General features: G+C 43.0%; 1 protein-coding gene across 1 annotated transcript in view; it reads right to left on the reverse strand.

Moving 5' to 3' along the window:
• The window catches only part of scfd2 (sec1 family domain containing 2), a 215,904-nt gene extending 198,287 nt beyond the window's left edge, over positions 1-17,617 (reverse strand). Inside the window, exons 1-2 of the mRNA XM_033028550.1 lie at positions 16,655-17,617; positions 15,006-15,174 (exon numbers count right to left, since the gene is read on the reverse strand). Coding sequence (XP_032884441.1) covers positions 15,006-15,174; positions 16,655-17,480 — 995 coding nt within the window. The 5' untranslated portion in view covers positions 17,481-17,617. The remainder of the gene's footprint in view (positions 1-15,005; positions 15,175-16,654) is intronic.
• Positions 17,618-17,789: the final 172 nt, after the last annotated feature.

Raw genomic sequence — 17,789 nt, forward strand, 5'->3', positions numbered from 1 at the left:
ACCATTTGTATGCCTCATTGTCACCTTCCCCTCATCCAACAATGAACCATTGTACATTTCCTTGATCATCGTCTGCTTTGATCTGATCTTTTCACACCTTACATGTTATAGACAATAGACAATAGGTGCTGGCTCGAAGGGCCGAGTGGCCTACTCAGCCCTTCGAGCCAGCACTGCCATTCAATGTGATCATAGCTGATCATCCACAATCATCTCCCCATTCCTGCCCTCTCCCCATATCCCCTGACTCCGCAATCTTTAAGAGCCCCATCAAGCTCTCTTGTAAGTATCCAGAGAACCGGCCGCCACCGCCCTCCGAGGCAGAGAATTCCACAGACTCACAACTCTGTGTTAAAAAGTGTTTCCTCGTCTCCATTCTGAATGCCTTACCTCTTATTCTTAAACCGTGGCCCCTAGTTCTGGACTCCCCCAACATCGGGAACATGTTTCCTGTCTCTAGCGTGTCCAAATCCTTAATAATCTTATATGTTTCCATAAGATGCCCTCTCATCCTTCTAAACTCCAGAGTATAGCCTAGCCGCTCCATTCTCTCAGCATATGACAGTCCCGCCATCCTGGGAATTAACCTTGTAAACCTACGCTGCACTCCCTCAACAGCAAGAATGTCCTTCCTCAAATTAGGGGACCAAAACTGCACACAATACTCCAGGTGTGGTCTCACTAGGGCCCTTTACAACTGTAGAAGGACCTCTTTGCTCCTATATTCAACTACTCATGTTATAAAGGCCAACATGCCATTCGCTTTCTTCACTGCCTGGTGTACCTGCATGCTTACTTTCATTGACTGATGAACAAGGACCCCCAGATCCCGTTGTACTTCCTCTTTTCCCAACTTGACACCATTTAGATAGTAATCTGGTTTCCTGTTTTTGCTACCAAAGTGGATAACCTTCTTTGTGCCCTTCCATATCTCGTTTCCCTCTCCCCTATCAGTCTGAAGAAGGGTCATGATCAGAAACATCACCCATTCCTTCTATCCAGAGATGCTGCCTGTTACCGAGTTACTCCATCATTTTGTGCCTATCTTCAGCAGAACAGTGTAACAACACTAACAGCATAACAAAATGAAAAATGACAATGGTTCAACGGGTTTTTTTATTATCATATGTACCAAGGTACAGTGAAGCACTTCTTTTGCATACAGATCAGCAAGAATATTACCATAAACACCATCCCCTGGTTGACACAGAATATACTGAACCTGCAAGAGGTGGTGTTTTGGCACCATATTACAGTCCAAGCTGCAGCCGGCCACAAATGCCCGTTGCAGTCATCACCTCCACTCCAGTCATCCTGCGAACCGCCATCCCTCTTCAGACCTAGTTCCCCAGGGGATACCTACCGCAACCTGAGAGTACTGAAGGAAAGACTCCCCGGTTCTTCTTACCGGGCCCTTTGTCCACGGCCATCACCGACTCCTTCCAGCTCCAATCTGGTTCCAGGTCCTCGGGAGTGAGCTCGTCAACTTCAGCCTCTGGGCGGGTTCCCAGTTCTGCGGCGGAAGAGCCAAGCGTGCTGTTGGGCTTTGGCTGCAGCTCACCGGGAGGCCTTATTCCCCCTTTGTTTCAGACTCCCGCCACTTTCCAATTCCCAGTCTTTGAGGTGAGCAGGAGACTAGTCAAGGATCCACTGCAGTCAGCTCCTCCAAATCCTTTGTGGCAAACCAGGCCCGCCAGGAGCTTCCACCGCAAGTGCCCCACAGGGAGATTTAGAGTGTTACTGAAGAGAGACCAAAACTCAGACTTTGGTATATTTTAAGAATTTTGGTTTCAAGCTGGACAATTAAGAACAGTATCCTGGTTGACACCGTTCAAAAAATTCATATCAAATTCCCTACGAACAGTTCTCAGGAACAGAATCCTTTCATAATGTGGGGATTGTCTGCAATGCACTTTGAGATAAAAGTGTTTGTGATGCATTAATAGATATTCTTTCCTTTATATGACAAGATGCTAAAATGTCAAGTGGGAGTTATCCAAAGGACATTAGCCATGTGGCAGGCATTAACAACAGCAATCTTTAATGATTTATTGATAACTTTTTTGCTTGTTCATTTCAAAATAAATGGCTTTGCATAAAACTATGTTCCATAGAATAAATAAATGTCCCAAAACTTACACACTTTGAGCCAGCAATTCTAGAAAAATCTACCAGTGACACTGTCATCGGTCCGATTGTCTCCAACTCCTGTATCTGTCAAAATGCTACCAAGGCATTCCAGGGATGGGCATCAGGGTCTGCTGTTCAAGTCTGGGCACCACTCATGACTCAATTCATTTGACCAGTGTTTCAACTTGAAACAGTGTTGGTGCATCAGCAAATGAAGAGATGTAGATAGTAATCAGAAGGACATTTCCTTCCTCATGTACGACCATGCCAAAGACTTCACAGATTCCAAAAACAGTGTTGGGCATGCTTGATGCTGATTGAAACCAATCTGTCAAAATCTCTGGCAGATATGCCCTCTAAGGAAAACTAACATTGTTGAATAATGTCTGGTTGTTGCTTTGACATGGTGCAGATCTTCAAATGTCAAGATTGTTTAATTGTTATATACACTGGGAACAGAACAATGAAACTCTTACTTGCCATTGCTTTATCAGTATCAGTATCAGTATTTACTTTAATGTCATTTTAACTGAGTACTTACATACACAGATGAAACGAAAACATTGTTTTACATGTCCATTAATGCAATGACACAACAATAAACAAATCAATCAATCAGAATTATCAAAATAAATAATCAATCAGCAATACTCAGTAACCAGACCATAATTGTGCAAAAACAAAAGTACATAGTGCAACCAAAACAAAGTCTATTGTGGATTGGTGAGGTTGGGTTGTGCAGTATGGTACAAAGGGACAAAGCTGTTCTTAAACCTGGAGGTCATCGCTGTCAGGTTCTTGTATCTTCTTCCCAATGGTAGCAACAGGATTCGAGCATGGCCAGGGTGGTGTGGGTCTTTGACAATATTAGCTGACATTTTGCTGGAATATTTGGCAACATGCCAATTTCCTCAATCTTCCAAAGAAGTAGAGGTGTAAATGAGCTTTATTTGCAATTCCATCAATGGGCTGGGCCCAGAACAGATCTTCAGAGATATGCACACCCAGGAACTTGAAGCTGTTAACTGTCCCCACTGCCATCCAGTCAATGAAGACAGGTTTATGGATCCTAGGCCTCCCTTTACTAGTCAAGAATCAGTGCCTTGGTCTTGCTAAAGTGGGAGCAAGATTGTTGTTCTGGTACCATTCAATGTGATTATCAATCTGTGCTGTTGCTAATTCATACTGGTTGAGGTCTCCCAATGAGGAAGTGGAGGATCCAAGTCCATAGGACGAGCAGAGATCCAGTTCCCTGAATATGATAAGATTAGAGGGAATGATGGCGTTGAATGCAGAACAACATTATGCGTTCTTATTGTCCCAGCGGTCAAATGCAGAGTGGAGAGTTAGTAAGAACGCATCTGCTGTTGACCTGTTGCGGTGGTAGGTGAATTGCTGTGGACCCAGGTCATAACCAACCTCTCAAAGCACTTCTTCACAACAGATGTAAGCACCACCAGTCAGTTGTCATTGAGGCATGTCACCTTGCTCTTCTTGGGCACCAGTTTTTATGTTTTGATGGATGTTCTTTCAAAGCAGGTGATAACTTCAGACCTTGGGAGTGAGAGATTGAAGATATGCATAAAAACTCTAGCCAGTGGTCTATGCAGGTTTTAAGAACACAGCCAGGTACATGATTGGGGTCAGGCGCAGTCAGACCTCTCTCAGGAAAGATCTTCTGGCACTGGCTTTGGTGAATGAGAGGGTCTATGGCAGGCTCGCTAAAGTACATCAATGCTCTCCCTTTCAAAGTGAGATAGAAAGTATGAGCTCACCCAGGAGTGATGCATAGCTTTAAGGAAAAACCAAGTATCTCATGGGAAGTAACAGCATGCAAGCCCTGCCACAGCTGCCAACTGTCCTCTAGTTGCAATTTGATAGCCATTTCCTAAAATTAGTAAAGAGGACACTAAGATTGACGGCACTGAGTATACTTTTATTCTGTACTGAGTGCCAAGGTTGAAACCAGGTGCCACGTGTTATGCTTTTAGTACAGCTTTGATCCATCAGAGAAACTTGCTAAACCTTTCAGGGATCAACCACATTGCTATTGGTGTAAAGCCACATTTTGCCAGACATTAGTAAACCAGCTAGGTTTTAAACATTCAGAACTTTCAAGGTCATCAATTATTGAAACTAGTTGTTCTACCAGAATTTTTAATTTGCCTGAATTTAAATTAACCTGCACATGCACTTCTGCAATGTTAAATGAGGCCGTTAGACTGAGTGCAGTAATTTAATCACCATGCCCAGATAACGGTCTGAAGAAGGGTTTCTGCCCGAAACGTTGCCTATTTCCTTCGCTCCATAGATGCTGCCGCACCCGCTGAGTTTCTCCAGCAATTTTGTCTGCCCAGATAACTTAACAGGAGATAAAAATCATATTTTACAATAGGCAATAGACAATAGGTGCAGGAGTAGGCCATTCAGCACAAAGATCCTATAGCTCCGCTATAGGATCTTTGATTCAGCCCTTCGAGCCAGCACCGCCATTCAATGTGATCATGGCTGATCATCCCCAATCAGTACCCCGTTCCTGCCTTCTCCCCATATCCCCTGACTCCACTATTTTTAAGAGCCCTATCTAGCTCCCGCTTGAAAGCATCCAGAGAACCTGCCTCTACCGCCCTCTGAGGCAGAGAAATCCACAGACTCACCACTCTCTTGTGAGGAAAAAGTGATTCCTCGTCACCGTTCTAAATGGCTTACTCCTTATTCTTAAACTGGGGCCCCTGGTTCTGGACTCCCCCAACATCGGGAACATGTTTCCTGCCTCTAGCGTGTCCAAACCTTTAACAATCTTATATGTTTCAATGAGATCTCCTCTCATCCTTCTAAACTCCAGAGTGTACAAGCCCAGCTGCTCCATTCTCTCAGCATATGACAGTCCCACCATCCCGGGAATTAACCTTGTAAACTAATGCTGCACTCCCTCAACAGCAAGAATGTCCTTCCTCAAATTAGGGGACCAAATCTGCACACAATACTCCAGGTGTATTCTCACTAGGGCTCTGTACAACTGCAGAGATTTTGAAATTGAATTACAAAAAATAATTCCCTCGATTTAGAAAAGGCCAAGACAATTGCTCTTACAATTCTTCATATGTTCTTGCATCTGTTTTTACATAGTTTGGGACACTTTTATAATATGTTTATTTGTTCCTGGGGTGTAAAGGTCATTGGCAATGCTAGAGTTTATTGTTTGTCTGCAAAGTCTCTGAACCGAAGAAGCAGTGAACGGGCAACCACATTAATGGGTCTAGTCTCACAGATAAGACACACTGGGCAAAGATGGTAGACTTCTCTTTCTGCAGGTTATTAGTGAATTAGATAGGTTTTATGACAATCCAGAAAGATTCATTATCAAGACTGGCATTTTATTAAAAGAATTTAAGTTAAATAAATACATTTCAGATTGAATTACTTGAGTTTAAATTTCACAGCTGCCAGAGTGGAATTTGAATTCTTAGCTCTAGATCAATAATACAGCATTCTGGCAGTTTGTCCTGTAACCTCTGCTTAATAACTATGCCGCTATATCTTAGTGGTTCACGAGAACTACATTGCTTCCTTTCTGAAATAATTTAAAATGATTAGTGAAGACAAATTAGAGGCAGGTGAATTTATAATGGGAAACAAAGAAATAGCAGAACAGTTAAATGAGTACTTTGGTTCTGTCTTCACTCAGGAAGACACAAACAATCTCCCAGAAATACTAGGGGTCTGAGGATTTAGTGGGCGGGAGGAACGGAAAGGAATCCACATAAGTCAGGAAATTTTGTTTAGGTAAACTGTTGGGACTGAAGGCAGATAAATCCCCAAATCCTGATGGTATGCATCCCAGAGTACTCAAGGAGGTGGGCCTGGAAATCGTGGTGATCATTTTCCAATGTTTTCTCGACTCGGGATCGGTTCCTGTGGACTGGAGGGTAGCCAATGTAACCCCGCTTTTTAAGAAAGGAGAAAGAAAACGGGGAATTATAGACCAGTTAGCCTTACATTGGTAGGTGGGAAGATGCTTGAGTTGATTGTTAAAGATGTTACAATAGCGCATTCGGAAAGCAGTGATGGGATCGGTCAAAGTCAGCATGGATTTATGAAGGGAAAATCATGCTTGATAAGGGAGAGCCAGTGGATGTGGTGTATCTGGACTTTCAAAAAGCCTTTTACAAGGTTCCACACAAAAGATTAGTGTGCAAAATTAGAGCACATGGTATTGGGGGTAGGGTATTGACATGGATAGAGAACTGGTTGGCAGACCGGAAGCAAAGAGTAGGAATTAACGGGTTCTTTTCAGAACAGCAGGCAGTGACTAGTGGGGTGCCACAGGGCTCGGTGCTGGGACCCCAGTTATTTGCAATATATATTAACGATTTAGACGAGGGAATTAAATGTGGCATCTCCAAGTTTGCGGATGATACAAAGCTGGGTGGCAGTGTGAGCTGTGATGAGGATGCTGTGAGGCTACAGGGTGACTTGGATAGGTTGGGTTAGTGGGCAGATGCATGGCAGGCGCAGGAAAAAGTGGATAAATGTGAGGTTATGCACTTTGGTAGCAAGAACAGGAAGACAGATTATTATCTGAATGGTGTCAGATTAGGAAAACGGGAGATGCAACGAGACCTGCATGTGCATCAGTAACTGAAAGTAAGCATGCAGGTACAGCAGGCAGTGAAGGAAGCTAATGGCATGTTGGCCTTCATTGTGAGACAATTTGAGTTTAGGAGCAAGGAGGTCCTACAGCAGTTGTACAGGACCCGGGTTAGACCGCACATGGAGTATTGTGTGCAATTATGCAATTTGAGGAAGGACATTATTGCTATTGAGGGAGTGCAACGCAGTTTCACCAGGTTAATTCCCGGGAATGGCAGGTCTGACATATGATGAACGAATGGATCAACTGGGTTTGTATTCAATGTAATTTAGAAGGATGAGAGGAGATCTTATAGTAACATATAAAGGATTGGTCAGGCTAGATGCAAGAAACATATTCCCGACGTTAGGGGAATCCAGAACTAGGGTTCACAGTTTAAGAATAAGGGGTAGGCCATTTAGCTGAAGAAAAACGTCTTCACCCAGAGATTTGTGAATCTGTGGAATTCTCTGCCACAGAAGCCCAATTCACTGGATGTTTTCAAGAAAGTTAGATTTAGCTCTTAGGGCTGACTGAATCACGGGATATGGGATAAAGCAGGAACGGGGGACTGATTTTAGATGATCAGCCATGATTATATTGAATGGCGGTGCTGGCTCGAAGGGCCGAATGGCCTACTCCTGCACCTATGTTTCCATATATACTCTTAAAAAAGGGAGTTTACAAAACTAACTGGCAATTGTTTAAAAAAGTATTCTCCAAAACAAATTCAGTTTCCAATCAATTTGCAGCGTTTAATATATCTTAAGCAGGCACTTCAGATTTAACTTGTTAAAAAGTAAGTGGGCCACTTTTGGAGATAAGACTTCAGCATTCCTCCACAATCTTGAGGGATGAATTGGTTAGGTATGGCTTAATTTAGATCATTACGTCTACACCCATCTAAAAAAGAAACAACCGGCCAAAACCCACTTCTTAACACCATTAGCCTGTCCCACTTTCCCGAGTTGCTCACAAATTCTCCTGAGTTTTCTCCTTGATTCAAACTCGGAGAATGTTCGTAACGGGTCCGTAGGAGTCTGTAGATATATCGTAGCGGCTCGTTAAGCCAGCTGTAGGTACTCGGGGCATTAAATGTTGCAATTTTTCTCCTCCCAGCTATCTTTTTACACGTGGACATTTTTTGTTATGCTGGAAAAAACGTCCGACTTACCCGATGCCCCGCGTACCTACGGCTGACATAACGAGCCACTACGATATATCTACGGACTCCTACGGCCCGTTACGGCCATTCTCCGAGTTTGAATCAAGGGGAAAACTCGGGAGAATTTGTGAGCAGCTCGGGAAAGTGGGACAGGCCTTTTACAGGTTAAAGTACAGCGTGCATCGCCAAATTCACCTTAATACATTGAGGGTATCCGTCTCAATTATCCTTCCAATCAATAAAATGCCACTGTTCTCTGGGTGATATTTTTTCCATTAATATCCCCTCCAACCATTATTTCAATTTCCTGAGATCCATGTCCTCCACAACACACATCTCTGCCATGGATAATAATTATTTCCTATTCAGTTTGCAGTTTAATGTCATGTGTGCCAAGGTACAGTGAAAAGCTTTGGCTGCATACAATCCAGTCAGCGGGATACACGATTACAATCGAATCATTTACATTGTATAGATACATGATAATGGAATAACGTTTAGTGCAAGGCAAAGCCAGCAAAGTCCGATCAAGGAAAGTCCAAGGGTCACCAATGAGGTCAATGTATCTTGGTCCCAAATATATCTTCCATCATCTTACCCACACCAATGAGAAAAACTGGACCACATGTCTTCAGGTGGATAGTTTTTCTTCAGCACAAAACAAACTGCTGGAGGGGCATGCAATATCTGTGCAAAGGACAGTCAAGGTGTAGCCAAGGCAAGTACATGGGCTGCAGCTATGCATTAATGTTTGGCCTTATGTTGCATTCTCCCTGTTCCAAATGTACTCCAGCACTATTCCCCAACAATTTCTCCGCCACATCGGGGCTGCCTCCTGATGGAGAACATTGATTTCATCAACTTCACTCTTAACTTCCATCTTGTCCACAAACTCACTTGGACTTATAGACCAGTTAGCCTGACATCAGTGGTGGGGAAGATGCTGGAGTCAATTATAAAAATGAGATAGTCGAACATTTGGATAGCAGTAACAGGATCGGTCCGAGTCAGCATGGATTTACAAAGGGGAAATCAAGCTTGACCAATCTTCTGGAGTTTTTTGAAGACGTAACTAGGAAAATGGACAAGGGAGAGCCAGTGGATGTAGTGTGCCTGGATTTTCAGAAAGCATTTGATAAAATACCACATAGGAGATTAGTGGGTAAAATTAGGGCACATGGTATTGGGGGGGTAGAGTGCTGACATGGATAGAGAAGTGGTTGGCAGACAGGAAACAAAGAGTAGGGATTAACAGGTCCCTTTCAGAATGGCAGGCAGTGACTAGTGGGGTACCGCAAGGCTCGGTGCTGGGACCGCAGCTATTTACAATATACATCAATGATTTGGATGAAGGGATTCAAAGTAACATTAGCAAATTTGCAGATGACACAAAGTTGGGTGGCAGTGAGGCGGATGCTATAAGAATGTAGGGTGACTTGGACAGGTTGGGTGAGTGGGCAGATGCATGGCAGATGAAGTTTAATGCGGAAAAATGTGAGGTTATCCACTTTGGTAACAAAAACAGGAAGGCAGATTACTATCTAAATGGCGTGAAGTTGGGAAATGGGGAAGTACAACGGGATCTGGGGGTCCTTGTACATCAGTCTAAGAAAGTAAGCATGCAGGTACAGCAGGCAGTGAAGAAAGCAAATGGCATGTTGGCCTTTATAACAAGAAGAATCGAATATAGGAGCAAAGAGGTCTTTCTGCAGTTGTACAGAGCCCTAGTGAGACCAGACCTGGAGTATTGTGTGCAGTTTTGGTCCCCTAATTTGAGGAAGGACATTCTTGCTATTGAGGGAGTGCAGTGTAAGTTTACAAAGTTAATTCCCGGGATGGCGGGACTGTCATATGCTGAGAGAATGGAGCAGTTGGGCTTGTACACTCTGGAGTTTAGAAGGATGAGAGGATATCTCATCGGAACATATAAGATTGTTAAGGGCTTGGACATGCTAGAGGCAGGAAATATGGGGGAGTCCAGAACCAGGGGCCACAGTTTAAGAATAAGGAGTAAGCCATTTAGAACGGAGATGAGGAAACACTTTTTCTCACAGAGTGGTGAGTCTGTGGAATTCTCTGCCTCAGAGGGTGGTGGAGGCAGGTTCTCTGGATGCTTTCAAGAGTGGGCTAGATAGGGCTCTTAAAAATAGCGGAGTGAGGGGGATACGGGGAGAAGGCAGGAACGGGGTACTGATTGGGGATGATCAACCATGATCACATTGAATGGCGGTGCTGGCTCGAAGGGCCGAATGGCCTACTCCTGCACCTATTGTCTACCTCTGACACCACACTCCCCCTTCTCAATCTTAGTCTCCATTACAGAGAACAGACTACCTACCAATGTCCACTGGAAACTCACTGATTCCCATGCTGCCTCAGCAAGGCCAACAGCCTAATCAAGGATGAGTCGTACCCTGGCCACTCCCTCTTCTCCCCTCTCCCATCAGGCAAAAGGTATAGAAGTGTGAAAATGCACAACTCCAGATTCAGGAAGCTTCTTCCCAGCTGTTATCAGGCAACTGAATCATCCTACCATGGCCAGAGAGCAGTGCTGAAGTACTACCAACCTCTGTGGTGACCATCGGACTATTCTTGATCGGACTTTGCTATAGTGCTATCGCACATTTCTTCCACCATCATAATTACCCTACTTACCTCACCGCCATAAATTCATCCCCATCCCCGTCCTATTTACCTTGTAATCCTGCTATCTTTCCCTTTGCTCCTATCCCATTCCACCAACTTTAGATTTCACACCTCCTCTTCTTTCCTTATCTGACACACGTGTCTGCTTTTCACCTCCAGTCTTTGTCACCGACACCTATCTGCTCATCAAACCCCAACCTTTCTTCTCTGAATCCACCTATCACTTCCCAGGCTTTACCCACCCACAGCTGGGAGAGATGTCTCCCTGCTCCTCCAGAAGGGACCCGACCCAAAATGTCATCAGTCGATTTTCTCCACAGATACTGCCTGACCCTTCAGTAGTTTGTGATTGCTCAAAATTGCAGTACTTGCAATTGGTCACTCATCACAGACGCTGTGTAATCTGCTTCATGTTTCTAGAATATTCCTTTGGTTCGATTTCTAGAACTATCAATTTCTGCATATCAGAGTTTGAACTTGTTCTTTATTTTTTCTCTCTCTACTACCAACACTGACAGCAATCACATTATCTGGACAATCTTGGTCCCTGGTCCATTATAGACATTTACCCTCCACAACCTAAAACATGCTCATTATATTGTTTATCTACTTCTGATGATGGGCATTTGAGCGGAAACATCTCTCCCTCTCGAAAGATGCTGTCTGACCAACTGTTTCTGACATTTTCTACTTTACAGATTTTAAACATCTGCAGTTTTTCTTTCAAACTCTAACCAATGGCATAAATTTCATGATGCATTATTTGATTTCAAACTGTGATGTACATGCAACTTCAGATTGGTACATAATAGTTCTCCAAACTTAACCAAAAATTATCTCCCTACTCAAAGTATGCTCCACTTGTCTCAGCAACTATAAATTAAGTTATCCAAGTTATTAGCTTGTTTATAAGTTCTAGGAGTGGAATAAGGCCATTCAGCTCATCAAGTCTACTCTGCCATTTAATCATGGCTGATCTATCTTTCCTTCAATCCCATTCTCTTGCCTTCACCCCACAACTTCTGACACCCGTACTATTCAAGAATCCGTTAATTTCTGCCTTTAAAATATCCATTTGCCATCCACAGCCGCCTGTGGCAATTATCCAAGTTAAAGATGTTTAGGATCCAGCTGCATTGAATTTTTCAGATCATAGTCATCTTCTCTGGTATATTTCTCAACCTAGAGATTAAGTTGACATTGTGTCCAAGTTCAATCCCACTGTCCAAAGATAGACACTAGTTAAGTGTTTGGATCAGATATAAACATCACAAAATAGAATTTTAAAAAACACAACAATAATCACATCACACAATTGGCACAAATACAGCCTCTTCACTTCAACAACCATTTTCCATTTAAATCATTATATTTTATGATTATTTTATAAATTAGATTATAAAAACAATTAGGTTAGTTCAGTTTCGATACAGGCCTTTCAGCACACTGAATCGGCACCGATCAGCAATCCCCGCACACTTACACCATCCTACACACACTAGGGACAATTTTACAGTGATACATTTATACCAAGCCAATTAACCTACAAACCTGTACATCTTTGGAGCGTGGGAAGAAACCAAAGATCTTGGAGAAAACCCACATAGGTCACAGGAAGAATGTACAAAAAAAACTCCGTACAGACAAGCACCCGCAGTCAGGATCAAAGCCAGATCTCTGGCTCTGTAAGGCAATAGCTCTACCGCTACGCCACTGTATGGATTAAGGAGGGAAATGTGGCACAAAATGGATGATATGCAAATTGCCAAGATCATCCACATATCAGCAAACTCCACACAACTTCAATCAACACCAGTGCCAGAGTTCATAGTTTGAACATGCAGCTTCTTTTTGGGAGGGAACTACATCTTTGGGACTCAAGAAACTTTGTGTTTCCTCATGCTTATTTACCTGATGTACAACAGTAAAAAAAATTCACAGATGTACAATCAGCTACCAACTGCATGATATTGATGCTCAGAAATAAATGGGACTAGAGCATTAAATTTACAACAGATCACAGTGAAGCCAAATTATTTTTTAGTTTAAATCTCAGTTGATGGAAATTTGAAATTTAAAAAAGAGCTGGTAATACTCAGCAAGTCAGGGAAGGGAAACAGAGTTGACATTTCAGGTTTGGGACCTTTGTATAACTATTACACAATGATTTTTTTTCCCCTTCTCTGCAAATAGGGTGATGAAAAAAACAAAAAAGACAATAATCAATACATTTCTTTATAAAAGATCCAAAATATACAAATGATTCTCCAAATCTTTCAAAATTAATATTTTTAATCTTACACCAAAATCATAACATCGCAAATTAACAGCCGAATATATGATTTAATAACCAATTGCTATCGGAACTACTGATTAACTGCAGTACTCAGTGTCCCTAGAAATGCCAGAACGTTCTACTCTTTGCTGAGTAGAGGGGCTGAATACAATTTGCATCCAGCCCTTCAACTTCATGCCAGCTACATTGGTGTTATCAAGGCCATTCATTTGAATTGATCAGCAGTCCACTTAAAAAATATATTTTTTCATTTAAAAGTTTTATTTTAATTTATGTCAGTTAAATTGGTGGCTGAATTTAAGTTTATTTTCTTCATCTAGTTGCCACTTGCTCCCTTCTCCACTCCATCTGCACACCAATGATGCTGGTATGGAGAACTTGGTGGCCAATTGGCTGGCATGGGTGTTATGAACCATATGAAGCGCAGGCTGGATCCAGTATGATCCCGCTCAATAAAGAAAAATAACTCAACCAGATCATAGTTGGTTTTTAAACCTAAATTCCTTGAATCTTTTAATTTTGAGAAACAAATTGACCACAGCTTGCATGCAATGAAAGATTGTGTGTTGAATTCTTTGCCTCAGAGGGCAGTGGAGGCAGGTTCTCTGGATGCTTTCAAGAGAGAGCTGGATAGGGCTCTTAAAGATAGCAGTCAGGGGATATGGGGAAAAGGCAGGAACGGGGTACTGATTGTGGATGATCAGCCATGATCACATTGAATGGCGGTGCTGGCTCGTAGGGCCGAATGGCCTACTCCTGCACCTATTGTCTATTGATTGAACCTCAACAGCTATGAGGTGTTCTGAATTCCCAAACAATCACTACCTTCTGAGTGAGGAAAGCTATTTTAATGGATAGTCCCTTATTTTGAGACTGTGATCCATAGTTCTAGACTCCTCAACCAGTATAAACAATCCCATACATCTTCCCTGATGGTCCCTCAGAATTTTGCATGTTTCAATGAATGACCTCCCACCCTAGATTCCACAGAACAGATGCCCAAATTAAGAGACATGTTTTTCCCCTTAGAAAATATGTATATAATCAGAAGGCGTAGGTCTAAGGTATGCAGTAGGTGATTTGGAGAGGATTTAAAATCAACCTTATTTCCACCCAGAAGATGGTTGAAATCTAGAATGTGCAGACAGAGGGCATTTAAAGCAGACTCAAATGACACTTAAAAGACTGCTTATTTTTCAATGTACAGGCTGACCAAAGATTGTGGCATTGGTTGTACTTGCCTCAACCACTTCAAAATTGATTAAGCACTATTCATATAGTGTGGAACTGAAAACCCACAAAGGTCAACCTTAACAAAGATAACCTCATTAACATTTTTGTATATTTACAAGGTAAAAACAGAGAAACAGAGCAAGTCAGGCAGCTTGTTTCACAAACATTAACATCTCACTTAGGAAACCTACGCCGAAGAAAGAAAAAAGATCTTCAACTCTGACTGCAGATTCTCAGTTCCAGTTTGAATATCCGACACACCGACAAAAGTATGGAAATATGATATCCTTCCATTAATGGTCTTGTTCTTGCCATAAAAACAATCCATTGAAAATCACACATCTTAGATTTGTGGTTAGTTCAAACAACATTTGTGTATGTTAACCAAAATTATTCCCGGATATCAGATATTTTTAATTTTTTTATAAAGTCAGCGGAATCAGGGGGAAATTTAAAAAGGGAGCCAAGGGGCACCTTTAACCACATGGGGGTGATGGGTATATGGCACCAGCTGCCAGAGGAAGCTGTAGGAATAGGTACAATGAAAACATTTAAAAGACATTTACACAGGTACATGGATAAGAAGGACTTTGAGGGATACAGGTCAAATATAGGCAAATGGTCCTAGCTCAGATAGATGTAGTGGTTGGCAAGGACAAGTGGAGCCAAAGGGTTTGTGTCTGCAACTCCACAACATATAGTAATAGATGTAACAATGTAAGAGATTTCATCTCATGAATGCTGACTTAACAACTTTGATTTGGAATTGAAGTTGTAAATACATTTGTTTGAACAAGTAGTCATATTTAATCATGAGTTATAAAGCTCTTGACATTACAGCGATGTCGTGAAAAATACTACAGTAATATTATATTCCAATACCCGCATGCTTTAGGCCTTACTTTGGCTGGGATAAGCATCCTGGAGCTATCATATTCTCCGTTTCTTCATTATTTTGAACAGCTGTTAGGTCCACCATGTTAACCTTTACATCACTGGCAAGCCCTGGAAACTTGGGCAACGTGTTAAGAATCTTCTCAACTAGACTATCGCCATGATGAGCAACAGAACCTGTGGAGAAACAAGAGTTTTTAAGCTATGCATACGCTTCCATTATGTGACAAAATATTGTATCAGAACAGCTTTTTGCCCTTTGCCGTCTTAAACTGCACCAGACCAGGTCACTAACAACATGAGAGATGTGGAGCAAAATAGCAAAAAATGATTTAAAAGGTTAAATGATATCCCAGGATCCAATAAAAATGGCATCACTCCACCAGAATACTTGTTCATTGAGAAAGAGCATACAACAAACCCACAATTTAGATTTCATTAAACATATTGTCTCAATGCCTTAGCACATGAGCGCATATGTTGTGAGGATTTAAATACTCCTCACTCTGTTTTCTAACCTACATTTAATTCTACCCATCTCCTCCCCTTTCAGCTTTCCACAGAGACCGGGCCCTCCGTAACTCCCTGGTCAATTCGTCCCTTCTCACCCAAACCACCCCTCTGCTGGCACTTTCTGTTGCAACCGCAGGAAATGCTACATTTGTTGCTTTACCTCCCCCCTGGACTCCATCCAAGGACCCAAGCAGTCTTTCCAGGTGCGGCAGAGGTTCACCTGCGCCTCCTCCAACCTCTTCTATTGCAACCGCTGCTCTAGGTGTCAGCTGCTCTACATCGGTGAGACCAAGCGCAGGCTTGGCAATCGCTTCGCCCAACACCTCCGCTCGGTTCGCATTAACCAATCTGAGCTCCCGGTGGCTCAGCACTTCAACTTCCCCCCCCCCCCATTCCGAATCTGACCTTTCTGTCTTGGGCCTCCTTCATAGTCAGAGTGAGGCCCATCGTAAATTGGAGAAGCAGCACCTCATATTTCGCTTGGGTAGTTTACACACCAGCAGTATGAAGATTGACTTCTCCAATTTCAGGAAGGCCCTGCTTTCTCCTTCTTTCCCCTCCCCTTCCCAACTCTCCCAGGGGGGCAGAGGAACAACTCCAGGACTGTTTGGAGTCCTTACCCACCCCCTCTGCCCACCTGTCTGTCTGTTCGATAGGATGTATACCCCTGAATATACAGTTCCCAGCTCCGATCCTCTTGCAGCCATGTCTCTGTAATTCGCACAACATTCTCTTTTATGCATTCCAATAAGCCCACAGAAACAAACAATACATCAACATGTACGTCTACTCTGGGGTAAAGACTGGGCACTCACTTTATCCATGCCCCTCATGATCTTGTGTACCTCAATAAGGTCACCCTCCAACTCCACCTATCCAACCGCTCCCTATAACTCAAGCTCACAAGGCCAATAACATCCTGGTGAATCTCTTCTGTATCCTTTCAAAGATGGGCGATTGGAACTGCATTCCAAGCAGTCTCACGAACTTGTACAGCTGCATCAGGACATGCCAACTTTTGTACTTAATATCCTGTTCAATGTAATACTAGGCATTAACTTCAAGTTAGAAATCATATATTAAAGAACACATCAAAATGACTGTAAAACAAATACGAATGTAGATGAGCAAATGCACGTTTTACCTGAGAGATCGAGTGTTCGATCCACAAAGACAATAGATGCTTTAAATTGACCATATTTTCTTCTCTGTTTTGCCTGTGAATAATTAGCCAGTTCTCCTGCAATTATTCTGCTAGTAGGACCAACTGCAAAACATTCCTCTTTGAGCTGTAGCAGTTCAAACACCGAGTTCAAGGATGAAACCAATGACCTGATTTGTGTTTGAAGTTGAAAAGGCAAAGAATGATAATCGACGTCGTTCAGGCTTCCAAACTTCTTTTTGTCGGGTCTTGTGTTGTTGATCAGTTTCAAATCTTGAGGCACGAAAGAAAAAAATGACGAATAGGCTGGTGTGATGAACAGGTGGGGAACAATGGGCGCCATTAATATGGGCAGGTGCATAACTTCCCCCGTGTAATTCATGTTCCCCATCCACTGGCACAGCAACTCCCCGAATTGCTCGAAGACCAAGTCCTGCTCTAGTTCTGCAGTCACGTTGTTGGCAAACAGGTGGGCGTTGTGGCTAACGGCGGTGATCACCGCACAGTACTGGAAGGAGCTGAGGGTGACGATGTCGCGGATGATATCAGCCGTGCGCCCCTTCAGTAAAGTGCTGACCACGAACACGGCTTTGGCTTGTCCCGGGAGCCCGGCTTCGAAGGAGCTGAACTCCTTGACGTTGATGGCTCCGGCCTGGAGCAGTTTGCTGATGCCGCCGACCCAGTGCAAGCTGTCGGCGCAACCACAGTCCATGAACACCACCGCCCGCTTCACCTTCTCGCACACCTTCTCCCAAACGTGGTTGGCGATGCCCACGAATTTCGACCCCATGCCGGCTCCATCGTTCATGCTTGCCGCGTCCGAAAGCGTTGTCACCAAAGATCTTATGGCGGAGCAAGAGAGGCCACTCCTGCCAAATGCGATGGGATCCGCTATAAGATCTGTGGTTGTCACGGACACGGCAACCGGGCACTCGGCAACTACCGGCCAACAGAGATGACGTGCATAGACATGGACGCGAACTGATGACGACTAGAGGATTTCAGGCCTCTGAACGTAACGCGCATGCGTTTACTTCAATGGCAACCTCATGGGACTGCAAATAGACACACAATGAATTGAATTTTGAAATTTAAAAAAAAATGAATTGAATTGAAT

The sequence above is a fragment of the Amblyraja radiata genome, chromosome 1 (genome assembly GCF_010909765.2).
Source record: "Amblyraja radiata isolate CabotCenter1 chromosome 1, sAmbRad1.1.pri, whole genome shotgun sequence".
NCBI lineage: Eukaryota > Metazoa > Chordata > Chondrichthyes > Rajiformes > Rajidae > Amblyraja > Amblyraja radiata.